Source organism: Lissotriton helveticus, chromosome 8, assembly GCF_964261635.1.
Source record: "Lissotriton helveticus chromosome 8, aLisHel1.1, whole genome shotgun sequence".
NCBI classification, from domain to species: Eukaryota; Metazoa; Chordata; class Amphibia; order Caudata; family Salamandridae; genus Lissotriton; species Lissotriton helveticus.
This window is the reverse complement of record NC_136069.1, coordinates 875,862,607-875,890,188: the sequence shown is the minus strand read 5'-3', so window position 1 is coordinate 875,890,188 and position 27,582 is coordinate 875,862,607. Positions and strand designations below refer to the sequence as shown.

The following is a 27,582-nucleotide window of genomic DNA, read 5'->3' as shown; positions in this document are numbered from 1 at the left end:
ACTCAGGCTCTTTTTCTCTCTGAGAATTATACAAGGAATACACAGTGGGGCGTTTTCAATATTTATTGAAACATTGTGGTTCTTGTGTAAAAGATATGTGCTGCAATAATCCAGAGACTGTAGCAGATGAAAGTGATTAGCAATATAAGGACAGTGAACAGAATGAAAATGTCCACTATCTTGCTAAAACTTTATGCAGGCATAAAAAGCAATAAATAGATATGTATATTGCGTACCCCTACTACACGTTTTGTAACCTAGATGCCTAGGGTGTATGCATGTGTTCAGCCAGGAATCCCAATGGATGGATGCAACCTCATTACCTGCAGGGAAATAATGTAGGTCCCTGTTGTGATCCCAAGTTGAACATCTCTCACAGAGGGAACAGTTTACAGCAGGGCTGAGAGTTCAGCATGCAGGGACCTTGCAAATGACAACAAGGACTCCTGTGCCTAAACTCAGAAATGCTTGTTTATTTATAAAAGAAAGCATCCTTTACTTAGGCCAAACTTCTAAGGCCGCCATTGTTTATGCACTATAAATAGCTGTACTGCCACATGGACAAAAGCAAACAATCACATTTGCACGATGTATGTGTATACCTTGTATGTGAAGTTCAAGATATCATGATAGTGTTTGTGAGAAGTTGATTTGTCAGCAAGCATAGTTCCATGGAAACTAATCTGCACTGTCATGGTCGCAAATGTGTGTCAAAAGTCATTTTGTGAGAGGGAAGGCGAATTTGGTAGAAACCTGTGTGTATGAAAAATGGCCATGTTTCCTTCTAGGCCTACCAAGACACAATGCACAATGAGTCTGCCACTTAAAATGTTCTATTAGAATAACACCCAAATACTCGCTCCAAGGGGGACCCTCGCAGCGCAGGGTTTGAGCGAGTGGAAGGGCAAGGGTTGAAAATCACATGGTCAGCGACTAGCTGCCGCCTCCCCCCCAATCCGGCACCCAATACCCAGGAACGTGGACACGAGACATCTTTACTTTTTGGAAGGCGGGCGCTAGTCGCCCGGCCGTATTTATTAAAGTATGAAATTAAAAAAGGTTTTTAATTGCATAATCAACAATTTATACAAAAATTCAGCAGGACATTTAGATACATAATTCTTAGCAACAAGTTTGAGAGCCTGACTTTAACAAAACTCTAATACATGTTGTTTCCTAACTTAGACTAAACATCCTCATCTTGAATTTTTGTACATTTCTGGCCATATGGCAGGGTCACTACCGGTGTCAGGTCCTACCAGCTGCGCCTCCCCTCTGGATGTGCGCATGCGCAGTGTTACCCCGGGAATTGCCCGGTCTACGCCCTGAACTCCATTTACCCACTAAAGGAGGGCCCTTACTCTGCGCCGGTGGCGTCATGAGTCCACGCGCGCGGGGTGGCTACCAGCCTAAGGAAAGCGTGAACTACTCCTACCCGCGCTCCTTTGCCTATTACCTTGCCCCTGGAGTTCTGGGAGTGGCCCACAGGCCCCTCCCCCTGGGCGGGAACCTCCATAGGATGATGCCCGCCCCCTCAGACCTCAAATATGTGCTCACCGATAATGACCTTACCGCATGCCCCATACCTAATAAATACGACGACCTATGGGAAAAAATTCTAAAGGACAGCTACACTGGCTAATAAATAACAGTATCAACGTGTGGCTACAAAGGGAAAAAAGGCCTAAAGAGACTTGGCATTACATATAATACACTTCACACATCATTTGCTAAAAGGGGAAAAATTCCTAAACAAGGGCATCACAAAATATACCAACAGTTCCATCTCTACTACCCTGTGAAACCTGTGGAGCGTACCTCCACACTTACCATTCAGCCTGACATAAGAACTGCTACAAAACTTTTTGTTCCAAGGGATGGTGGGTGGGAAACAAAGAAGCCCCGAGCGCGGGGCACACCGTTCCAGCGAGGGAGCGTCCAGGGACAAGGGGGTCTCCTGGGCGCTCCCTACCTCTTTATTCCCGAGGGGCCAGGTGGCCCCTCCTCTAGCCCGCCCCCCCCCGACCCGGACCCACTTCCCCGGATCCGGGTCAGGGAGGCCGCCAGCCAATCGGCGGTGGGCCGCGCCCCCCAGGGCCGCCCCCACCGCCGAATGGCGACAAAGAAGACAGTGGGGGCGACGGTCGCCGCGCCGCCATGCGTGCGGGGGGGCCGAGGGCCCCCCCTTTTCACATGGTCAGCGACTAGCTGCCGCCTCCCCCCCAATCCGGCACCCAATACCCAGGAACGTGGACACGAGACATCTTTACTTTTTGGAAGGCGGGCGCTAGTCGCCCGGCCGTATTTATTAAAGTATGAAATTAAAAAAGGTTTTTAATTGCATAATCAACAATTTATACAAAAATTCAGCAGGACATTTAGATACATAATTCTTAGCAACAAGTTTGAGAGCCTGACTTTAACAAAACTCTAATACATGTTGTTTCCTAACTTAGACTAAACATCCTCATCTTGAATTTTTGTACATTTCTGGCCATATGGCAGGGTCACTACCGGTGTCAGGTCCTACCAGCTGCGCCTCCCCTCTGGATGTGCGCATGCGCAGTGTTACCCCGGGAATTGCCCGGTCTACGCCCTGAACTCCATTTACCCACTAAAGGAGGGCCCTTACTCTGCGCCGGTGGCGTCATGAGTCCACGCGCGCGGGGTGGCTACCAGCCTAAGGAAAGCGTGAACTACTCCTACCCGCGCTCCTTTGCCTATTACCTTGCCCCTGGAGTTCTGGGAGTGGCCCACAGGCCCCTCCCCCTGGGCGGGAACCTCCATAGGATGATGCCCGCCCCCTCAGACCTCAAATATGTGCTCACCGATAATGACCTTACCGCCACAGGCCAGCATTGTTAACCGACGATCTGGCCTCCCCCTGCCTTGACCTACCCTAGAAAACTCACCTTAGGAAAAAACCTTCCAACCAGGCCCTCACATTATCAGACCCCAGGACCTTCCCCCCCTCCGTCTGGCAATCCCTCCAACCAGGCCCAGCTACTGTCAGACCACCAGACGTTACCTGCTCCATTCAAGTGAACCCCATCCCCCATGTAATACCGTCCACCCCCCGACACGCCCATGAGGTATCGTCTGCAACAGGGGGGGGGGGCTCGAAACAGCTTGTCCAACTGTATGTCGATCCTCTTTACCGAGTGATTCAACGCCCTGACCGAATCCCCCGCCCACCCCTACGACAGAGTTATGAGTTGCGACCATACTACCGTGCAACCCGGGCAGATCCTGGCACTCCACCCTGCAGTTGAGATAATCTCCTCAATCAGAATGCGCCTTCCCAGTTTAGCCAAATCATTCTCCCCTAGGTGAAGTATCACCACTGACGGGGGAAAGTGCCGGCGCGCTAACAGCCCTCGGAAGTAGTCCCTAAACTGGTTGAGACATAACCCCCCTCTCCAGAAGAATGAGATGTCCAGGGGACCCACCCGCAGTGGAGATGAGCTCAACCCTGAGTATTCGCCTCCCAAGTTTGGCCAAGACATTCCCCCCTAGGTGAAGTATCACCACTGACGGGGGGGTCGGGCTGCTGCGCTAAGAGTCCCTGAAAGAAGTTCCTGAAGTGACCAAGGCACAGACCCCCAAACAAAATCTACCCTGTCCCGTGTCCAGCCTGTTGCTTGTGCTGGCACGTTGTAGCTCCTCCCCTTCCGGTGATGCGTCCTTCCCCTGCGTCACAGGTTTGGGAAACTGCAATGACCAGGAAAAGACCAAGGAAAACCTGGGGGACAATTCCCACTTCCACCTTAGGGAATGGGTAGCACTTACACCTGCCAGCAATACTTGGGCCCTTGGTGTCCTCTTTCTCGACGTATGCTTCCCTTTTGACGTCCACCCGCTGTTGATGTTGCGGTGTGGAGCCACCCCTCCGGTATCCGCCATGGACCCACCGTGACTGACGTAAGCATCCTTTGGGCTGTCCACCTGTTGCAGCTGTTGTGATGTGGAGCACTCCAGGTATCCACCATGGACCCGGCCATACATAAAATGGAAAGATAAACACACACCATTAGTGTTTCTGGCGATAACTGCTGTCCACGTGCTAGTCTTACATTACCCTCAGTTGCTAAATTTTAGATAATATTAGCGCCAGATAACTACTCCTTAACACGTTGACAGTAAATGTTCAGCATAGCTTCAGTTTGTGCTCCATGTATTGCGATTGAATTAGTGCCACCAAGAGTACCCTGTAGAACGACCTCTAATAGGTGTAATACCCCGTGTGCAGTACCGTGACCCAGCGGCAGTGTCACACTATCCCGTGTGCAGTCCCGTGACCCAGTGGCAGCGCCACGGCACACTTATGGTTCGTACAAATTCTGCCGTAAACCAGGACATCACCTCCTGTTCCTGGTTTTCCACCCATTTTGCATAGGATCTATGTGTGACACAAGACAGTCTATTTAACAGTGCAGCATCACAGTCTTTAGCTAAAACAATTAGCACAGCCCTAACTCCGCCAGGCCATAAGCTGGCCCAAGGGCCATTTTGGCTCGCCACTTTGGCTTCCGGGAAATATCATCCTAGCCAACCGGACATGATCACAAGCATCCCTAGAACTATGAGATGCCGCAACTAAGCTCATGGGCACCGTTTTATGTGTGACATGAGGGTGTGTATGATTATCAGGACCCCAAGTAGTCTTTCTAGAGGCTCTAGGCCCCATCTCTATGCCATTCATTGCACCCCTACCACATTATTACTATATGGCTGTGGTACACCCCTAGAGTACCACGTATATGGTGCTAAATTACTGTGCGCCTTTAGCCTCGGAAAGGAACTAAAGCGATGTGTGTGGAACAAATACATATATTTGTTATACACCTGTTCTTTTTTCATTTACCCAGTCATGAAATTATAGACTGGTAAAACACGCTGCTCCACATTCTCTCAAGACTTAACCTGAAGGCTGCACGCAATACAGCTACTACTAGGATAGCTCACTAATAATGTTGACTTTACCTATCACCCATGAAGGACCGTTTGGACTGATGTAATGTCCCCCCTGGAATAGTGAACAGCACCTCAGATGTTTATTACCTTCACAACGAAATAAGTCCCTCGTTTGGCTTTCTGCTTTAGCTCGCCAAGGAAAGTGGGCCCTGGTAAACTGGCTTCCACAGTCTCGTCACGCCCTACCCTTAGATGTGCGTTAATCCCCAGGAGGACCCCAAGAGAAGGGGGCTATACCCTATTCGAGGATCGTTCCACGATTGTTCTAACTATCCCCTCAGCAGACACCAATAATAGTAATCATAGAGTGTCAAAAAATTTAACTTATGTCACTGGTTGGTCCTTGGGCAAGATCAATAAGCAGCAATCATGGCTTGGATAAATTATTGGAAGTGCCTGGAGAACATCAGTAAAGAAGCCCAGGAATGAACCCAAAGCGCTTATTTTTTCCGAAGGACAAAAGCATTTCCAGGCAAGGTCTGAGAAGTGGGGGATTTATTTTGAAAATGTCCCTAGCACCCAACATTCTATGCAATATGAATGCATTATACGCTCGCTGTGCCGGGGAATCCTTCAGCACGTTCAGCTACAGTCCACTACTAAACCTGCCTCCCATACATACGCATTGGCGAACTCCTTGAAATACCTGTACCGCCACTTATAAAGCTGTAACCCCAATATGCATTGATAAACGTGCCCTGTCTCCATATCTATGCCAAAATGTCCTATGGAGCAGACGGGTAGTTCATGAATCTCGCAAAAAAGGCAGTGCAAACTGCGCTGTGTTTAAAAACTCATCCTTCCCCACCCTGAAGTCATTAGCGAAACAAGGAGAACTTCTTTTATTTCCCCTCATTTTTTGCTCTTTCTGTGTGCTCCGCATTCGGCGGCACAGACAGAAAGAGCAACACGCCCTTAGCAATTGTCCATGTGCAGAAAGGCCTCCCCACCCGCACACAAACAATCACCACATAATTACGATTTTCCCCCCCCCATGCGCGCTGCAGCGCACATAGAAGTAAACAAATCATTTATTTTATTTAGAGAATTTGTAAAGCGCGAACTGACACCTTGCAGGCTTCCTGGCGCTGGAAAATACTCTGTGGACGGTAGACCGGGGGAACAGTTGGGCTGACAGTTTATTTGGGGAAGAGCCAAGTTTTGATGCGTCTCCTAAAAGGGAGAAGCTGTGGAGTCTGACGAATGTCAGCGGGTAGGGTGTTCCAAAGCTTGGCCGCGGCTACGCTGAAAGATCGGCCCCCTGTTCTAGTTCTGTTAAATCTGGGTACCTTTACCAGGCAAGCAGAAGAAGAACGTAAGTTTCTCGCAGGTATGTACCATTGGAACAGGGTTTGCAGAGGTTTGGGTCCAAGTCCATGCAGAGCCTTGAAGACAATGCAGAGGGACTTGAATGCCACTCTTTGTTTCAGGGGCAGCCAATGAAGCTCTGTCAGAGCAGCTGTGGCTGAGGCCCTCCTCGTCCAGCCAAGAGCCAGCTTGGCGGCGGCAGATTGGATTCGCTGAAGTCGATCCAGCATCGTAACTGGAGACTCCAGGAGCAGGGCGTTACAATAATCCAGGCGACTGAGTATCGTGCACCTGACTATCGATGCCCTGGCTTGTGCCGGGAGAAGAGGCAAGATTTTCCGCAGTGATCGGAGCAGGGCAGTGCATATCCCCACAGTTTTTGTCACCTGGGTTTCCATGCTTAGGTTGTTGTTCAACATGGCTCCCAGGTTGCGCACAGAAGGCACTGGTAGAGGTTTGACACTGAACTCCGGGGGCCAGAATTCATGTGGGAACTGACGGGGTATCTTAGTGCCGGAGCAGAACAGAACCTCCGTTTTCGCGGCGTTGAACTGAAGGGAGTTACTATGTAGCCATCTGGCCGTCTCTCTTAAGCAGTCGTGGAATGTTGAGAACGGAATGGCACCTTCGCCTTCCCACGAGAGAATGAGCTGTGTATCATCCGCGTAATTGATTGTTTTGACCCCAAATGATTGGATCAGTTTAATTAGCGGTAATAGGTACACATTGAAGAGGATAGGGCTGATGGAGGAGCCCTGGGGGACTCCCTGGGGCACTGCTGCAAAGGCAGACCGGAAAGGGGGGAGAGAGACAGCCTGTCTTCTGTCCCGAAGATAGGAGTGAAGCCAAAGCAAAGCGGTGCCTTCCACTCCCACTTCCATAAGTCTCTGCGTCAGCCTGGCGTGGTTGACCGTGTCGAATGCGGCAGACAGGTCCAGCAGTATCAGAGCCACTGGCTGGTTCCTGTCCGCTCGCATTCGAAGGTCTTCCATGGCAGTCAAAACTGCTGTTTCTGTGCCGTGAGCGGGACGAAAACCAAACTGGTAGTCGTCAAGGAGGTTGTTTTGTTCCAGGTGGGTAGACAGACATGAACTGACCCAACGCTCAGCGACCTTTGCTGGAAATGGCAGCAGGGAAATGGGACGATAATTGGAAAGGCAATCTGGGTTCAGGGAGGGTTTCTTTAAAAGGGGAGTGACTAGTGCCTGTTTCCAAGGGGTGGGAACAAGGCCACTCTGCAGGGACTGATTGCAGATTAGGCGCATGGTGTCAAAAAGATCCATGCCGAGGTTTTTCCATATTTTTGGAGGTAGGGGGTCAAGTGGGGAGCCTGAAGTGATACCAAGCGCAAGTCTTTCAAACTCGACAGCCGGGATCGGGGGGAATGCCTCCATTCTTGCCAGAGGGCCAGAGCCAGGGAGCAACAGGTTCCGAGGGCTGTTGTCTGGTCTCGGCAATTCATTGGTTTCAAATGCGGGGGGTAATTCCAGGTTATGGATAATGGTCTTTATTTTATTAATAAAGAACTCTGCAAGGTCATCGCAGAGGGCTTGGGTGGGAGGCTGTGTGGTGGTAACACAATCCGGGTTGGACAGATTTTTGAGTATTTGAAAAATACTCTTTGAGCTGTTTGTGGCATTGGAGATAATGGAGCAATAGTGTTTAGTTTTGTTAAGGGCAATGGCAGTTTTATACTTCCGGAGGTGTGTTTTCCAGATGGTCTTATGAGTGTCAGAATAATCCTGCCTCCATTTTCTCTCAGCATGCCTACAAACTAGTTTGAGAGCTCTTAAGGAGTCATCAAACCAGGGGGCGGGAGCTCGTCTCTGGGGTTTACCCTTTTTCAGTGGGACGAGGTGATCCGTAGTACTGGAAATCCTAGAACATAGGGATAGATAGTTAGCCTCCACCGATTGAGTAGTAGAGAAAGTGTCCTCTACCTCAAACACAGGGCCATTCAGCCTAAGTTTGTCTAGGACCTTCCAGTCTCTGTAAGGAGGTATGTGACCGTGGAAAACCGGTTTGCCATACCTGCTGCCTACTATGTGAAATTTGATCAGGGCATGATCAGTCCAACACATTGGTAGAATGTCACTCAGAATAGCCAGTTGTGGGGAGGAGAAAATTAAATCTAACTGGTGCCCTGCTATGTGAGTGGGTTTGTCCACTAACTGGGAGAGTTTCAGTCCTTCGCAAGACACTAGCAGATTGTTGAGGGCGGAAACTAGGCTGCCGTTGGGCCAAAGGTTAAAATCGCCTAGGACAATCAAGTTGTTGTGGGAAGTAGCCATATTGGTGATGGTGGTGAGAAGCGACTGCTGCTGAGTAGCGTTAAACGTTCCCGGCGGACGGTAGCAGATCACCGCTGTGAAGGTAGTACCAAGATGACAGTCCATTGAGAGGCCGAATATTTCGGTCCCGACCACTGGGTCCATGGCAATAGTTTTGACTGACCAAGATGCTCTGTAGATAGCGCCGACACCACCGCCCCGCCCTTTGGGTCGAGGGAGATGCAGGATCTTGAAGTCTTGTGGACAGGCCCAGTCCAGATCTATGTTGCAGTCGGAGTGGGTCCATGTTTCCGTGAGGAATAGGACGTCAAGATGATGATTGTCTATGAGCAGGGCGATTTCGTGGGAGTGTTTGGGCAAGGACCTTACATTCAGCAGGCCGGCTGTGATTAGGCCCTTGCGCGCGAAGTCGTGCAGAGGATAGGCGGTGTCTTGGAAGGTCAAGTGCCCCTCATGGGCAAAGTCTCTACGGAGGAGTAGGGCCTCGCGCGTCAAGTGAGGTGTGTTGCTGGTGGACGGGGATATCAGGGCCATAAGTGGCTCACCAGGCGCTGCCGAGGCGCGGACGAGCGCAGACGAGCTTGCCTTAAGCGCGCCTTCGGCGCGCAAACGGCGCTCCCGCTGCGCTCGACCGCTGCGCTTGTGTGGCCGACACATTTATGGCGATGTTGTGGGCGTGGCCTCGCAGGGGGCGTGGCTCGCCTTCGAACCGCGATGGCGGGTGATTTCAGATTCCTGTCTCAGCGCTGAGTTGCCGCTGTCTCAGGAGTGCAAGAAGGTCTGCTGGCGCGTGAGGCAGCGCTTTAGTGCAGGTGCGTTTAAAAGTATTATACACAAAATACAAGTGAATTTTTAAAATGGCGTCAGAGTACCGTCCTCCGGCTTTCCGCCTCAGAGGAGTTTTCAGAGTAAGGTTTAGTTGCGCTGCAGGCAGCGTTTATATAAGCTCCTTGGTGGGCGTGGCCTCGCAGGGGGCGTGGCTCGCCTTCGAACCGCGATGGCGGGTGATTTCAGATTCCTGTCTCAGCGCTGAGTTGCCGCTGTCTCAGGAGTGCAAGAAGGTCTGCTGGCGCGTGAGGCAGCGCTTTAGTGCAGGTGCGTTTAAAAGTATTATACACAAAATACAAGTGAATTTTTAAAATGGCGTCAGAGTACCGTCCTCCGGCTTTCCGCCTCAGAGGAGTTTTCAGAGTAAGGTTTAGTTGCGCTGCAGGCAGCGTTTATATAAGCTCCTTGGTGGGCGTGGCCTCGCAGGGGGCGTGGCTCGCCTTCGAACCGCGATGGCGGGTGATTTCAGATTCCTGTCTCAGCGCTGAGTTGCCGCTGTCTCAGGAGTGCAAGAAGGTCTGCTGGCGCGTGAGGCAGCGCTTTAGTGCAGGTGCGTTTAAAAGTATTATACACAAAATACAAGTGAATTTTTAAAATGGCGTCAGAGTACCGTCCTCCGGCTTTCCGCCTCAGAGGAGTTTTCAGAGTAAGGTTTAGTTGCGCTGCAGGCAGCGTTTATATAAGCTCCTTGGTGGGCGTGGCCTCGCAGGGGGCGTGGCTCGCCTTCGAACCGCGATGGCGGGTGATTTCAGATTCCTGTCTCAGCGCTGAGTTGCCGCTGTCTCAGGAGTGCAAGAAGGTCTGCTGGCGCGTGAGGCAGCGCTTTAGTGCAGGTGCGTTTAAAAGTATTATACACAAAATACAAGTGAATTTTTAAAATGGCGTCAGAGTACCGTCCTCCGGCTTTCCGCCTCAGAGGAGTTTTCAGAGTAAGGTTTAGTTGCGCTGCAGGTAGCGTTTATATAAGCTCCTTGGTGGGCGTGGCCTCGCAGGGGGCGTGGCTCGCCTTCGAACCGCGATGGCGGGTGATTTCAGATTCCTGTCTCAGCGCTGAGTTGCCGCTGTCTCAGGAGTGCAAGAAGGTCTGCTGGCGCGTGAGGCAGCGCTTTAGTGCAGGTGCGTTTAAAAGTATTATACACAAAATACAAGTGAATTTTTAAAATGGCGTCAGAGTACCGTCCTCCGGCTTTCCGCCTCAGAGGAGTTTTCAGAGTAAGGTTTAGTTGCGCTGCAGGCAGCGTTTATATAAGCTCCTTGGTGGGCGTGGCCTCGCAGGGGGCGTGGCTCGCCTTCGAACCGCGATGGCGGGTGATTTCAGATTCCTGTCTCAGCGCTGAGTTGCCGCTGTCTCAGGAGTGCAAGAAGGTCTGCTGGCGCGTGAGGCAGCGCTTTAGTGCAGGTGCGTTTAAAAGTATTATACACAAAATACAAGTGAATTTTTAAAATGGCGTCAGAGTACCGTCCTCCGGCTTTCCGCCTCAGAGGAGTTTTCAGAGTCCACTGATTGCCCATGCGCAAGAAGAGACACCCTCCGGCACACAAACAATCATTCCGTCCAACACAGGCCCCCCTGCTCCACTACACTACAGCACCAGCGAGCCGCAGGGCTGGGCCAAATGTGCCTGTGTGAAGATGTGCCATCTATTTTGACTGGCTATGCTGCGGTCCAGCGCCTACGTCGCTTGTGGCCTCGGGTTTGCCTAAGAATACAGTTTGATGAGTCAACAGGGAGCTGATTGCTCTAGAAGCTTCGATAAATGTAAGTTGCGGACATTTTTTGACTGCTACACGTTTGACGCTTCACCTTTGAAAGGGAAGGGTGGCATGTTGCCATTGTGACAGGAATGTGCCTCTAAACGTGTGTGATTATTTTATGTCCAATACACCAGGTGTCCTATTGCATTGTGTGTGCACAACTCGTTTAATCATTACACCTACTTTGACCCAGTGTGTGAATATGGAAGTTCACCTCAACTTGAATTGGGTGTGTACTGCAGGTGTTCGTTTGAACCAGCTGAGCTGTCTTAACACGTTTTTGCACATTACATCATTTCCTGTCGAAAAGAGGCCACACTGTGATGTTCTGAGGAGGTTAGTCCCCCGAAGGTGTATTGCAGAAATATTCCACTGTAATAAATCGAGCAAATAAATAATTTGACCCTTTACACTATTTTGTTAGTGTGATACAGCATGGAGCAAACAAGCCTAGCCCCAGTCAGTCCATGGTACATAACGGGGTTTGCACCAGATTAAAATTGGATCTAATGAATTTGCAAAACTAGAAGGCATGGCCGCATTGGCAAAGTACTTCTTCCAGACCACAGCCAGACCCATTAACACTATGAAGACACTCGTATAAAACTATTTTTTCACAGACACCATAATCCCTGGTCCACAAGTCTCACGGCGCAAAGGAAAGTCTGCAAATCACAGCGGAGAATTGGGACACAAAAATACTATCAAGTATACAGGCATTAAATCAGCAATAAAAAAAAAGGAACTACCCCAACGATCATGTGACCTGGACATGGAAGGTCTTCCGGTAAAGTCCCCATATGAATCCGTAACATCCCCTCAAACCATTGAGACTGCCAAGCTCCAACTCCACCAGGCAGTGCGAAAGCGTGCCATATATCAAATCTTAGCAGCAGATTAATGCCACTCCATATCAGAGAACTTTACTAGTCTTGGAAAACCCTCGAAGCCATGATACACTACCGACTGTTTAAATATTGCATGGATTCATTAGAACTTGTCTTACTCTGCTGTCCGGCACTCTTAGACTCCCGCCAAATTCTACTGAGACCAATTTCCCTAAAACAAGGCACCTGTTCGGCTAAAGAGGTTGTTCGCCTCCTATGCATTCTGGAAACCGTGGCAGGCATGGCCAAGTTCGGTAAATGTATATATTACACATGGCCATGTTAAAGAAATGAATGGCCAATAAAGAGAGTGGCCTACTGCTTAACAAGTTACACTAACCAGCCTACCCTGATAAGTGTCTAGCACTTTAATGTTTCTCATTTTGCTCCAAAATTACTAATTGCACTTTATTCACGTGTCACTCATGAATGCCCAGATTCTAAAGAGGTTATGCAGTTTAATTTTATTATGTTGCACTAAAGATTGCAATTGCCACCTTCGCTTTATGAATAGCCCGCCGTAGGCCACCGAACTTTGTTTACATTTTATCTCATGAGTCTACTACAACTGCATATATTTCTGCACTGACTTTAAATTAACCTAGTATTTTATAACATGATATTTTTAGTTTGATCTGTACGAATTTGTAATGCTTTGAAGTGATCACACAATAAACCTCCCGTGCCGGGACAGAGAGAGTTCCACCCGTGCACCACATGTGAGGGGGGGGGGGGCGGCCATTCCATACTGGGCATAGCGAAAGATGCTTCCGCACCGGAGCAATAAGAAGGACTGGGCTGAAACAGTACAATAAAGCCCCCCGTCATACTGTAAAACACAGGTCTGAACAATTCGCCACCCGCTATTCACTGTCAACAAATGCCCCAGCCGAACGTGTGCGCTCCCGCGCAAAATATACACGCCAATCAGTCCACAGAATCCGCATGATCCCACAACGGCGCATTCACATCCCTCCTGACCCAAGGAAACAACATATATGCAGCCACCCGCAGCAATGTTTCTTATTATGCACAACTGCATACACGATGCACACTGGCATCCATGAACTCGCATTTCGACGATGCATGTGCACACAATACTCACAGCTGTATCGGGGCCGACGTCAGGTCTGCAGAAGGCAAATCCACCAAACCACTGCGTCAGACGGCCAGCCTCTCCCGGCCGCCGGACCGATCCCGAATCCACCGAGCCCTGTGACGAGGCCCGAGCGGGCCGGGAACCAGCGCAAATTCCTCTGTTGGCCTCCCCCGCCTGCAGCCTGCAGGGGAAATAAGACGAAAATTACTGTGCCCACAGCGGGGCAAGGAGCGAGCCTGAGACAAAGAGGCCGCTCCACGCGTCGGTGATCCCCAGAGCAGTCACGACGCCACCTCGGCCGTAAAGGGGAATCCACAACCGCCAACCAAGAGAAAAAACGCGCGAACTCCGAAAATCTGTAAGAAAAAGACAAAACATTAAAAAACAAAGAAGCCCCGAGCGCGGGGCACACCGTTCCAGCGAGGGAGCGTCCAGGGACAAGGGGGTCTCCTGGGTGCTCCCTACCTCTTTATTCCCGAGGGGCCAGGTGGCCCCTCCTCTAGCCCGCCCCCCCCCCGACCCGGACCCACTTCCCCGGATCCGGGTCAGGGAGGCCGCCAGCCAATCGGCGGTGGGCCGCGCCCCCCAGGGCACGCCCCCACCGCCGAATGGCGACAAAGAAGACAGTGGGGGCGACGGTCGCCGCGCCGCCATGCGTGCGGGGGGGCCGAGGGCCCCCCCTTTTCATATGTGGGGAAGGGGTGGCTGTATCAGAGTTACAAGAAACCAGTGAAACTACAATTGCTAAATCCAACACCCACATGAATGATTGGAGAAGCTGTAACACTGGTCACCTTAAAAACCCTGCACTCTGAAGTAGATGGAGGTCACAATTGGCACTATAAAAACAAATGCATGTAAAAATCCATATTTATCAAGAGATGTATCCTAACTCAAATAATAACTGGTAGAGAAGCCTACTTCTATTTTTCGCACTCAACACTATCCAGAGCAAAGATAGCAGCAGATACATTCATAAGTTGTAATGATCCCCACCCTTGTTTACAAATCATTATATTTATCATGGTTTTTGTCAGATTTATGAAAGAAAGAATTCATTCAGGAGGACAGAGTTGGGTAAACTCGCGCCTGCTGCGTCGTATTTAATGACGACAGAAACCTGTGCCGCTTGTTACTATTGTAATGTGCCCAATAGCCATATGACAACATGTGTTGTAAAAGATATAAGCTGTCCGCAAATCATTTCTTAGTCCTTTTGATGGCAGCCATTTTAAAATGAGCACAGTGGCAACTAGAAAAGCGTGGTGCGCGCTTTCAAAAAGACATGCGTACATTCTAAATGAAGCCCATCTACGGTAATGGCTAAACAAATGAGAGTATAGTGTTGGAATATATATCATGCACACAAGTTTCTTGAGTCACCACACAGGCACGTGCTTAGTGGCTGCAGCATTTAACAAGAACATTACAGTGAGGTCCAGGGCCGCAAGTCTGAGCAGACGAGGCCTCGCAGGCAGATAAATTCCACACGTGAACAAAAGCTACAGGGCGCCTTGAAGCCCCTGCTGATACGAGGACGAAGTTCAGTCACAAAGCCTCTCTGTGTTCACTCCTGTCTTCTTTTCTTCTGTTTTTTTTTCTCCAGGCCATCTAATCTTTTATTGGACCAAAACAACATCGATGTTGCAGCCTTCCGAGTGACTGAGGACTGGCTCGACGGGGTTCGGACAGCGCAGTGCAAGGACATTTTTACAGGAGTTCGATATAGTTCCTGTGAAACAATAGCAAAGATTTCCCCAGAGTAAGTGAAACTATTTGTCACGAATTATACCAAGACTCACATCTATAAGGTAAAAATGTATACACCCACCACAGAAAGGTACCCTAGAGCACACATTGAGACCATATCTTGTTGTTGGGGAAACATTTCTGCAGATTTATCTTAAGTAGGCAAGGCAATGGGGTGTGTTATGAGTGATCCATAGGGGGCCTACTAGGACCAAAGCTGCTGCCCACCTAATTAGCCGCCAAGCAGCAGCCATATCAAGACCGCCAAAGAATACTTTTTTTCCATGTATCAAGCCTTATTTGTGGTTTGGTACCCTATTACCGAATCACAAATCGGGCTTGTGATTCAGTATTAGGACAGGGTGTGTTTAGGGTGTCCCTTCCTAATACAGACTCGCATTGGTGTATGGGAATATTTTGCAACCGAAATGCGGTCACAAAAGATTTTCAGTGTACCACCAACTCGGAGTTGGTGGTAACCCATTCGTAAATGCAAGGGGTCCCCAAGGGACCCCTTTCCCTTTGTGATTATTGGTGAAAACATTTCTTAAGAGCAGGCAGTGGTCCCACGGACGACTCCCTACTCATGAAAAACAAGAAGAAAACTTTTCATTTTTATTTTTGAAATGCATCATGTTTTCATTTAAGGAAAATGAGCTGCATTTCACAAATGAAACGTTGCTTTATTATTAAGCAATCACAGACACAGTGGTTTGCTGACCCCAGTAGGCCACCATCCCTATAAGATTAGCGATTACCAGTGGGTCGCAAACTGAGACCTGACTCATGAAAATTAATGAGGTAGGTCTATTTGCGACCCACTAGGAATTATACATTTTTTGTCAAAGACACCTTGGTACATGGTCGTTTGTGATTAACAACTAGCGAATCACAAAAATATGCTACTTTGTAATGGCAACGCCAAACCTATGTACATCTGGCCCTAAAATGACATAACATCATGCTCTTACTAGCATTTACGATAACATTCAAATTTTCCTTTTTGATACAGGTTAATTATACTTTATGTTTACTTCCACGTTTTCGTAATTGAAGAGAGGCATTCCTACTTAGACTCCCCCATTCTTTGCTTTGATGTTTATCATCACTGTCCCTCATTCCTATTAGTGGGCTTAAAGTGCAAAACCTCATTACCTATTTACCAATTAAGGGGTCCATTAGGATGGCGGGGCCCGGTACCGTCTGCCACAAGGGCGGAGGAACCGTGCCCCCAATTAGGATGCATCCGCCACAGTGGCGGGTGCATCCCGCATTTTTTACATGGCGGCCGACGGTGCTTGAAGCCCCGGCCGCCGCAATGCAAAAAATGCACGTTGTACATTTCAATGCACAACATGACAGGCACCGCGCGGTGCCTATCATGGTGTACATTGAAATGCTGGGGGGTACCATAGGTACCCCCCATGTGCACCCCCACCCCCCCTTCACCCTGGGGGCCCGCAACGGGCCCCCAAAGCAAAGACCGTATGCCTTTCCGTGGCGGCATTGCCATCGTAATATGGCGGGGGAAAGAAAGGTGGCGGATGGGCAGGGATGGCGGACGGATGGCAACCGCCTGCATGGCGGTGGCGATCCGTCCGCCATCCTAATGGACCCCATAGTTTGTCAAGAGTGTGCACACCCCACTACCTGCCTGTCTTAGTAAAATTAGGAATGGACATTTTGGCTTTTTCATCGAGAATTACTTCACTTATTTTCATAAAACCACTTAGGGGCATATTATCAAGCAGGGCGTTAACATTATCACCGTTTTAGTGGCAGAAAACTGCAGCTAAAGCGGCGATAATGGGCTTGATAATATGCCCTGGAGAATTCCAATAGAAGCCCATGTTCACACCAGAACATGGGTTTCTATTGGAATTCACAAGGCCATATTATCAAGCCCATTATCGCCGCTTTAGCGGTAGTTTTCTGCCTCTAAAATGGCGATAATTTTTAACGCTCTGCTTGATAATATGCCCCTCAGATTTTAAGCTCTAGTTAAAAGTTTAATTTACCTTGCTTAATGTGTCCTACGCGATTCACTTATTTATCTTACTAGCCCTTCATGAACGCACAATTCTTGAGGGTTTTTTTGTCACCTCTTAAAAAATATATTACCTTGTGTTACATCTTAATTCATTATACTAGTGTCAAAATATTTTCAAATCCATCTTTGTTTAACATCTTTCTCTGAGGAAGATGCAGGTGGCCAACACTCTGTTACATCTGTTGCTTATCTTTTACTATATTAATTAGCGGGGCCTTTTCAAAAATATACATTAATTAAAAAAAAATAAAAAAATCCTCATGGGGTGGCTCCTCTACTCTATCATGCTGTTTGTACTGTACAGCCCAAGTGTATAAGGACAACATCACAAAGAGAATGACTGCAACTTAGCTGACATTAGTTTGCACATTTTTGGAATGGGAACGAGGAGGAGTTTACTAAAAAGAGATGCAACACTGCACAACAACAAAACGGGAGAGAGCAGACCAATGCCATATCTAATAAGATATGGTGCTGTTGCCCTCTCCCCTAGCGCTAGCAAGCTGTTGGCTGCCTTACACCAATCAACACAACCTTGCACCATACTGATGTGAAACATAGGTTTTGTACTGAAAGGGTACCTTTCCTGTGTAAAAAAGAACTATAGCAAACTTTGAGGACAGAAAACTTATCTCACATGTTATGCGTGCCTCCAGGATGCATAATTTGTTGATGCATATCCCTGCCTACCTTTATTAGTAGTACAGACTTACATGAAAACACAAGGGTGGTTGCTTGGAGGTGCACACATGCCTCCCTTGGTAATCCCCACCACCTTCACGCAAATTAGACAAAGCTGTCCACAGAAATACTTTGCTTTATCCCCAAAAATGCACTCCTTGTTCAAGATTCAATTTCAGTAAAAATATACAAAATACATATTATATTTGCAATCCACCTGCAGCCTTTTTTTTACCTAGCCATATCTTTTGCTCCACATGCCCACACTTTGTCATTTAACTTAAAGAGCAGTTTATTTGAATTGGGTCAAATACCAATGGATTGTTTTGAAGCAAAAAGATAGTCATATCTAGAAACAAAGATGGGCATATATGGAAATGTATACAATAATAATCAGGATACATTTCAACACTTTAGAGAGACAAACACTTTTAGGAAAGGCCCCCAAATGCACATGCTACAAGGGATGGTTTGCATACAGTTAGCAAAGAGTGATATTTGTGCTTATTTTTTTTTTAGTTTGTGCTCTGCTTGAAATGCTTTTTGAGCTAGAATTTAGAAGGGTACTTTTCAAGAGTAAAAAAAAAAAAGATAGCAAACTTCGAAACGTTTCGAGAAAGACAACGTTTCTCACACGTTATGCCTTCCTCTACGATGTGTAATATTTTGGCGTGAATCCCTGCCTACCATTTTTTAGGAAATAGGAGTTTACATCAAACCCCTTGTGTGGTTGAATGGGGTTGCACACGTACCTCTCAAGGTAACTCCCTTGACTCAAAGCAGACAAAGTGGTGCATAGCTATATTTTGCATTACCTTTGGATACTTTCCATTGAAAATCAGGATTTGTGTTACAAAGTAAATCTCAAAATCAATTTTGCACTAGTTTTATTTACTTTTGTGACTTGAAAAAGATTCAAAGTGTTGATAAAGTGGGTCCTAAATTTGTCCCACATATTTAGGGGCAGATTTACAAGCCCCTTGCATGACTTTAGCGCCGCTGTTCGTCACTTTTGTGATGTAGCTGCGGCATAAATGTTGCGGCCCATTTACAATGTGACGCATCTAGGGAGATGCGTCAAGTTTTAAAGCCTTGCGTCACATTTTTCCTGCGCCATGTATAATGTATGCAGGATGGGTAGTCCCATGCAAAAAGCCATGTAGAACTGATGCAGTGAAATCTACAAGACTTCACTGCGTCACTCTATGCCTTCACTGCATCTATACCGTCACTGCATCAAAATCCCTTCACCTGCTCAGACCAGGCATAAGGAACGACGCTGTTTTTTTTTAATGGAACTCACCCATCTATTGTGGCACATTGCTGGAGTTGCGTCACTTTCATATGCAACTCCAGCAATGCGTCCCTTTTGAGGCAACAGGTGCGTCCGAATTTCAGACTGAGGATATCACCATCGGCAGGGGAGTCAGGCAGGGGTGCGTATTGTCCCCACTGCTATTTATTTTATATATAAATGAATTGCACAACTCCCTGATTAAGCTTACAAATGCTGTCCCTAAAATTAATGGCAGCACTCTCCTCGCCCTCTTATATGCAGACGATCTGGTCCTAATGGGCCGCACCCCAAATGCACTTCGCACTTTAATAAAGGGTTTCCTTGATTTTATGGCTGTTTTAGATCTTCACACCAATTTTACCATAGGAAATGAACGCCTACAAAGTACCTGCACCTTTCCCTATCTGGGTATGTTATTTGCAGCCAATGGCCTGTGGACTACTCATTTCTCACACATTAAAGGCAGATTTGCCAAAGCCATTAATTCTGTACTGTCACTACCCCAACCCAGAAAGGCAGAGGTAGTTTTACCTATCATTAAAATTTTCAAATTACAATGCATCCTGGTGGCAACCTATGGGGCAGAGGTTTGGGGACACTCAGGTTGTAAGGGCACCCAAACAGAGGAAAATAGATTCTGCAGAAAACTGCTAGGTGCCCCGATTACTGCATCTAAATATATTTGTCACGGGGAGCTGAATGTGACATATATAGAAGGCTTCATCAGAGCCCGGTCAGCTATTTTCTGACTTAAAGTATGGCAGAACCCCGTGGCAACACTAACACAAAGTATAATGTCTGATTGCCTTAATTGCGATCAGGGGATGGACATACTTTGGTTCTCGGCTGTACGGGAAAGCCTGTCCAGCATAAATCTTGAGCACCTCTTTTTAAACCCCAGTGATTTGGGTAGTGTAAATAAAGAATCACTTCAGGGGAAGCTATATGAAAAATATAATATGTTAAGACAGGCTGAAGAGATGTCCAAACAGTCAGTAGAAAGGTACATGTCAATAGAGAACATTTCATCATAATTTGCCATCAGGTTAGCTTCTGAAGAACATTAATCGATGGGAAAGAGGATTATTGTTTCCGTTAAGAGCAGATACCATGAAATACATGCTTTGTTTTCCGTTTTGTCATAGTACTAAACTTGAGCAAATGATGTGCCCATGTGACAACCACAGCAAACAAACCATGGTTCACTTTTTATTCTTTTGTAAATTTTATCAAATGTATACCAAACTGTTTAAGGAAACCCCCATCATTGACCATAACAACAGCTTATACTAAAATTCTTAGTCTGGAAGAAGATGTTTTGGCTATTCCAGTATGTTCTTTTCTGAAAGCAACTGTTCGGGCACGTGCCACCATGTGTGATGACCGAAGGTTGAATTTTAGTCTGTTTCGTTAAAATATGGTTATAAGTGAATGGTAATAATTAACTTTTTATGCACATTCCACATGCCATTCTCTTTTTTCCTCTTTTGAGCACTGTACTTTCATGTATTTTAAAGATTTTAAGTATTTTGTAAATTGATTGATTTAACCTGTGCAATTATGGATACGATAAATGGATCAGAATAAAGATTTATTGAATTGAATTGAATAACCAGGATACTTTTCAACACTGTAGAAGACAAACACTATTAGGAAAGAACCCCTAGCTGCACGTACTGCAATGGATGGTTTGCATACAGTTAGCAAACGTGGTATTTATGTTTATTTATTTTTAGTCGGTGCTCTGTTTTTATTGCTTTGGAGATAGAATTTGCATGAAGCAGCACCACCCCGTTCACTGATTTTTGGAAGAAAAATTCCTCATGGATGGTGAATTGTTGCATCCAGCCTCTATTTTGCGCAATTAGCTGTGCCAGGGTATCCATAGATAATAATGGACAATTCCCTGGTGGATCAGTTGAATGGGGCCAGTTTTAGATTGCCCAAACCCACTGAAGTGATTCTCGGCAGCTTTGAACACTTTCAAAGCACCAGAGCAGGGCCGAGCTGCAAGGCTGAGTCTGCTGAAGGAGGCAGGACAGAATAGGTCCCTTACAGCATGCTGAATGGGTTTCTTTCACTGCTTTCTTTAATCCCTCAGGACAAGAGGGTATTTTCTGGGTGGAGTGGGGACAGGAGAGTAGCTAGTAATTGTGCAGCAGGTGAGTGACACCAGGGCACAAATGTCCAAGAGGTACCCATTTGATCTAAGAGGCTCACCATTTGTAGCTGCATCCCACTTGTAGCTATTTTATTGCAAAACCAGTGGATGGACACCCATTTTCCTTGCTTGCATTAGGGCCCATGGAACCCTTGGTGTGACACTGAGTGGGGCCCATTAGCACTAGTGTACCTGCACAAAGAGTGAAGAAAGGACTGATCTCCTTCAATTTCTAGCTTCAATTTTTCTGTTGCTACCATAATGTGCACATGCAGCGTCCCTGACCTGTAGACTGCTGCAGAGTACTCTGTGGGAGTACTCTCTCCTTGACCCAAACACTAGGCTCCTGCAGAATGCCAGTGACCAAACCCTCGTCCCATGGAAAAACTCCTTATTCAGGACCACTGCCTCTAAGGTGGAAGTATAATGTGACCATTGTCTATGTTGGTCGCTGTTGTAGTGAGTTGCTCTCAGGCTGAAAATGTCACTCAAGTGTTCGATCACCAAGCCTTGGCTGCAGCAAATGTAGTCCTCGGGTACTTCAGAAGCTGGAGATCGACAGGACTGAACTAGTGACTCAAAACTTGATGTGAGCTTAGCTACCACTTCAGGCTTGCAGGACACCACTTCTCTTTGGGCCCATTCTTGTGACGCAGCACGTCAATTCTTTTACAGGTTGCAGTTGACTGGTTCCACCAGTCAGGGGAGTCTCTTTTGGATTTATGGTGTTCACTGGAGTTCCTCTTGCTAGGAGCAATGTGGTTTACCCACTGACACACACCGACACATGGTTACAGTATATGGTCTCTCCAGGGCACCTAAGTGTCCTCTCTTTGTGCTGTGGCAGAGTCCAAAATCCCCTTTTCTGTGACAGTGTCTTCTCTGTGCTTCTTCTTGGATTCCAAGTTAGAACTGAAGTTCTGGTGCCAGGGGAGCCACTTAAATCCTAGTTTAGGGGGCGTTAAGGACGTGAGGGACAGTGGCCAATGAGCTACTGGACCCTGCAGTTAATCAGCCACTGTAATGACAACATCCTATTGGTGCACATAACTGTGCTACCCAGAATACTCAATTTTAGGGTCTTCCAAAATGTATGTACATATATATCCACACTTTTAATATAATGCACTCTAACTCCTGAGCATAGATGGACAAGCCTAAGAGTGACTTACTTTCATTAAGGCAGTGGTGTGGCTCTGCAGCACATGGTGTATGCAGTGTCACTCTCAAGCAGACAGGCTGCTCCTGCAGGGCTGGAAGGGAAGGCCTCCAGGCATACTTTTACTTATGTCATTCAGTGTTGCACAATAAAGTGCTTCAGTCTTGGGGTCCCCTCTTGCCCTGGGTACCCCTGGTACCCTCTACTAGGGACTTATAAGAAGTGTTAAGTGTTTCCCTATTGGGAAAACCAATTCAACAGTTACCACTTATGGGAAAAAGCACCAATAGTAGGGCCTGGTTAACAGGTCCCCATGCACTTCCAGATCTATAAAGACAGCATCTAGAGCAAAAGTGGGGGTGATCATGACAAAAAGGGCTTGGAGTAGTTTCAAAGTACCCTAGCATACACGATTCTTGACAAAGATAGATATTTCTAATACTTTCAACATTAATATTAGATAACTTTGGCAATTATTTTACAATCAGTGATAATTTTCACTTACCCAGAAATAAGTATTGCACAGGAGAGAAGATTGAAGTGTTACAAACAACAGGGGGAAATAAAGAGCATACACACATGCCTTTCCTTTAACTTATGTATTCTAAAATATTCTGTAGGAGGGAATAACAACATCGATTCATGAAATCTGAAGTTGTTTCTATCCCCAAAGCTCACAGCAGCACACTACTTATTTGTGTTTAACATTAACATTATTCAAAGTGTACATGGTAAAAATATTGGAAGACTGCAGCTCCATCATATAGGTCACTTTTGACCTCACTGATTCAAATCAAGGCATAATGGTTCCAATTTTACTTAAGAGGTCCTCACTGGGAAAATTTGATAGATATCAATCAAGGCGATCAGTAAATGCAATCCAAACAATGGAAGGTTGGTTCCCTCTTCCTGATATGAAAGAGTTATTCCACTGACAAAATGGCGACAAGGGAGTAGCCTTCTCTAATCATTTTGATAATGCCAATTTGCAAACAGAAATAGGTACTGCTCTTTTTCATGTCTTATGGCTTTGTCTAATTACAGCCCAAATGAACAACAATAAATTGTCTAAGCAGAAATTTATAATAACTTTACCCCGTACTTATTTCAAAATGGGCAGAGGTCATTGCAGCATGGAAAGAAACATTTAACTGTGATATTTGAATGTTCCTGAATAGCAGCACATGTTTGAAGTACACCAAAATAATGAACCATGTCTTATTACATGCTGCTTCCAAAATCTGGAAGTCTTTACCATCACAAATTCATTAAATAGAACAGCTTCCAGTTTGTTAATAAAATGTTCTCGTTAAATTTAACTTTGGGTTTCCCCTAACTGCCTCTAACTTTTAGTTTAATGCTAAATCAGTGCTACAAAAAGACTGAATAATTATTTTGTGTTGGCACACTTATGTTCACCACTTGTGTTTTTCTGATTTCAGTGACATGAAAAAAGTTGGCGTCACGGTTGTTGGACCTCCGAAGATGATGATTAGCAGCTTGAAAGCACTAGAAACATATTCAAAAAATGGCCCTGTTCCAGTATAAAAGGACTAACATAAAACTCTCAGGAAAAGCAAAGAGGGCAGATGCTGTAGAAGGAGCAATACCATCTGATTCAAATGCGGACACAGGACAGCATCAAATAGTGGGTAGAATCGTGTGGAACTCTAATGCCCACCAAGACATTCAACTATAAGTACAGATGCCTTAAAACAAGAGCAAAACATTTTCTATATTTTAGTGATTACGAATGGGTACTTTTTTTTGGGTGCAGGGGCAGTGCAACTGGCGAATCCTGTAAACAAAAGGAAAGAAACACAAAGGATTTGAAATGGAAAAAAATCATGACATGGATACTACAGTGACAATGAAACTGATCAGATGCTATGGATGTTCACCAATAGCAGTGAGGGAAATTCATGCAGTATTTTTGCAAACAGGAACTCTGTTATAGAGGCCTTTTTTAATTTCAGGTACAATAAAGAGTTTTCAATCTTGAACATAATGTCCAGATTCATATTAACAATTTTGTATTTTAAGCTACAAAATTAATTCAAAACGATGTATGTGGTAATTCTAATAGCCTGATCTAAATTATGACAGACTCCACCAGGTATTGCAGAGAAATTATCATAATTTTTAAAATTGTGTATTTATTTTTGTTTTATTGTTATTTTTATTGTTCATGATGATAGAAATGATGACTTGGATTTTTTTACTGAAAGTGCCAAATAATATTAGTATCAACGACAAAGAACGTACCTTATGTGCAAAAAAACATGGTTTGTCAAACATATCGAAAACATCTTCCCATTTACAAGAAATCCAAGAAATGTAATGATTCTTTGGATCTTGCACTTACTTTATATGTCTGTTATAGTAGAGTTTCTTTAAAAAAGTGGTGTCAAAGAAAGGCAAACACTTTAACATGACATGCCTTTTCTTCAAGCATCTTTCATAAATAACTTTCAATGCTTTTCAGACAAATATTAGGACATTTCTTCTCAAATGTCGGGTTCTTCCACTGCAGTATTTCAGTGGTCTTGGTATTTGACTGTATTGGTGTAAAGCCTCTTTAAGTGGCACATGGTCAGAATCTAAATTGTATACATATTCAGTGTTAAAGAAACTGAAAGAAAATTGAACTTCAACACTTTGAAGCTTTGAAGGAAGTGTCCATAGTCTCAGATGCTTCTATGCTTTATGCCCTATTTTCAGAACCCACTGCCCATCTTTCTTGCCAAAATAAATCCCATAGTTGAATATTTGCTATATGGAGAAGTCATCCTGTGCACTTGCATAGCAATAAATGAATATGAAAGATTTTGTAAATGAACCCCAGTTATCATATACACCTGTTATAATTAAAAGCCCAGAGGTTTCGAACCAACAGTCCTTTCACAGGGTGTGGTAGTTTTATTTGCATGCAAATGGTCCTCTTCTATAATGAAGCCAATGAGGTAAAATAGTGCAATTCTGCCCTTAAGGTGTGAAAGGAACAATCCTGGTGTTTTGCAAAGGGGTGGGTCAAGCTTTGCCATTAAATGTCCTATTCTACGTCATCCAAAATACAGTATTTAGTTTGATTAATATTTTGCCACTTGTTTGCATGAGTTTAGCTCCATCTGAGCGTCATTAGTAAATCATATTTTCCACTCTGACCTGCTAGTTGTCAATGGACAGCATTTTATGGCTCTCTTGAGTTCAGTTTGAACCCTACTTAAAAAAAATTCTACAGTTCCTTTGGCTTAAAGACCATAACGCATTCAAGTGAATTTACATTTTATGTGGAAAAGTGCCATTTCACCAAAGTAATATCAGAAGTGGTATCACATGATGCTATTATTGGATGAGAAATCATTTGAACTTTGACTTTAGTGACATCCCACGAAGTGAAGTGATATCACACAACCTTTGACCATAAAGAAACCACAAGACAAATTCAAATAATGCATGTTTTCAAAACAGAAAAAAACAGGGGTATGAGTTATACATGGAAGCCTAGTGGTCAACACCTCAATCCCATGTCACCCCTAACTTCCCCCTTACCTCTATTTGCTAATCACACAATATCCTTGGTAGGTTTTAAAGGAAAGGATGGTCTACAAAAGCTTTTGTGTCTCTGAATCTGTGGATGCTAGAGATTCAAGAGATGGCTACTTTGACATTCAAGAGGCCCACTAATATAATCTAAAGTTGTTGTGTCTGCACTGAATACACTGGCAACTCCTTAATAACACCATGTTGGGTCTAGCCACATAATGCATTTTCTAAAACATCTCCAAAATGGGGGTATGCACTGTTAGATAACTTTGCACGCCACTAAACAAAAACCACAATGATTTCTCTCCATAAAATAATGCCAGATATTGTGTTACTGGTCAAGCAACTCCAGAGAAAATGCATCCATTTTGTGTAAATTCTGAATACATACCTTTTCTGTAAGTGCTGAATAACAAGACTTAGAGTCAATGGTCATTCACCCAGGTAATGACCAATTGAAGTGAATGGACAGGCAGGGAGAGCTCATCACTTTAGATACACAAGAGAAGATGTATCAAGGCCATCTATGGTCAGACAGATACAAGAATTTAAAAAAACAGATTCAGCTTAAATTTAGGAAAAAAACTGAATTTCCCCAAATCCCAAATGTTGATACAATCTCCTTGTTCATGTTTTAGTGTTTGAATCTAGTATGATGGTGTATCACCTCAAAAGAAAGCAAGGTCATTGCAAGTAATATTATTCCCTACTTCATACATAGACATGCTAACCACTGTAAATGGTGGTTTGGAAGCATTTTATTAATATCTACCCATCTTGTGTTCATTAATGGTTTATCTGACCAAAATCCAGGGCCTTATTCAGCCAAATGAGTAGTGTTTGTCACTCTGTCATGGACATCTTGAGAAGCATGAATACTACACGTGTTCCTCTCACAATCTGAGAATCTTTCATATTTACATATGAAGATTAATTTCTTTACTCAATGAGGCACATCTTCCTGCATATGGATTTGAGCTATCTCTAAAGGAGACATTGTAGATTTAATGTGTATTACCTTGTAGATATGTATACAGGACTATGTATGATTCTTGACTGTGGATAAGAGGTACTAGATGCTATGGCCACATCTTTGCACAGAACCCAAAATGTTATTCACAAAAACTGCATAAGCAATGGCATTCACAAATCCATATATCATGTTTTCTGATGTGTATCAAAAGCTTAAATTGCAAATTATTTATTTAAGTTCACATATCTATTTTACATGCCTATTTTAGCATTCAATAAATCACCTATAAGTGTTAACTAGCCAGCAATGCAAAATACATTTGCTTTAACATGTTATTTGAAAACATTACTGATTTAGTTTATACATTGTGCAACCCTAGATGGCCTCTTGCTAATGTAAAATGATTTGTAGTGGAAACATTTATATTTTTATAATAAACATATTGAAACTATTTTTACAGAATTGAATGAGGAGGTGATTGCTTTGAAAATGTTAACAATTCAAATTTCTAGTTTTGTTGTATAGGCTTTTCCAGTTTTCCAAAATCCAAAATCCATGAGCCATGTGGGCACAGAAATATATTCTGATCGTCTGCTTCTGCTGATCTTATTATTAAATGTTGCCAGTTACAAAAATTATGCCAACGCTAAAATATATTTGGGCAAATTTCACTTTACAGGCAGAAATTTTTGAAGGCATCAGAATTGATCAATTTACACTAATACAGCTCATACAAATCTTTCAGACATTACCTTTACTGATTAGATTATGTACTGCTCTGCAGAGTGCTCTGTCTTTGGAGTTCGGAAGTGACCGAACCACAG

General features: G+C 45.2%; 1 protein-coding gene across 2 annotated transcripts in view; it reads left to right on the top strand.

The window, feature by feature from the left end:
• EPHA3 (EPH receptor A3) overlaps positions 1-27,220 on the top strand; it is a 960,369-nt gene extending 933,149 nt beyond the window's left edge. For both annotated transcript variants that reach the window (XM_078657673.1, XM_078657672.1), the window contains exons 16-17: positions 14,749-14,904; positions 23,682-27,220. In XM_078657673.1, the coding sequence (XP_078513799.1) occupies positions 14,749-14,904; positions 23,682-23,787 (262 nt within the window). In that variant the 3' untranslated portion in view covers positions 23,788-27,220. The remainder of the gene's footprint in view (positions 1-14,748; positions 14,905-23,681) is intronic.
• The last annotated feature ends 362 nt before the right edge of the window (positions 27,221-27,582 follow it).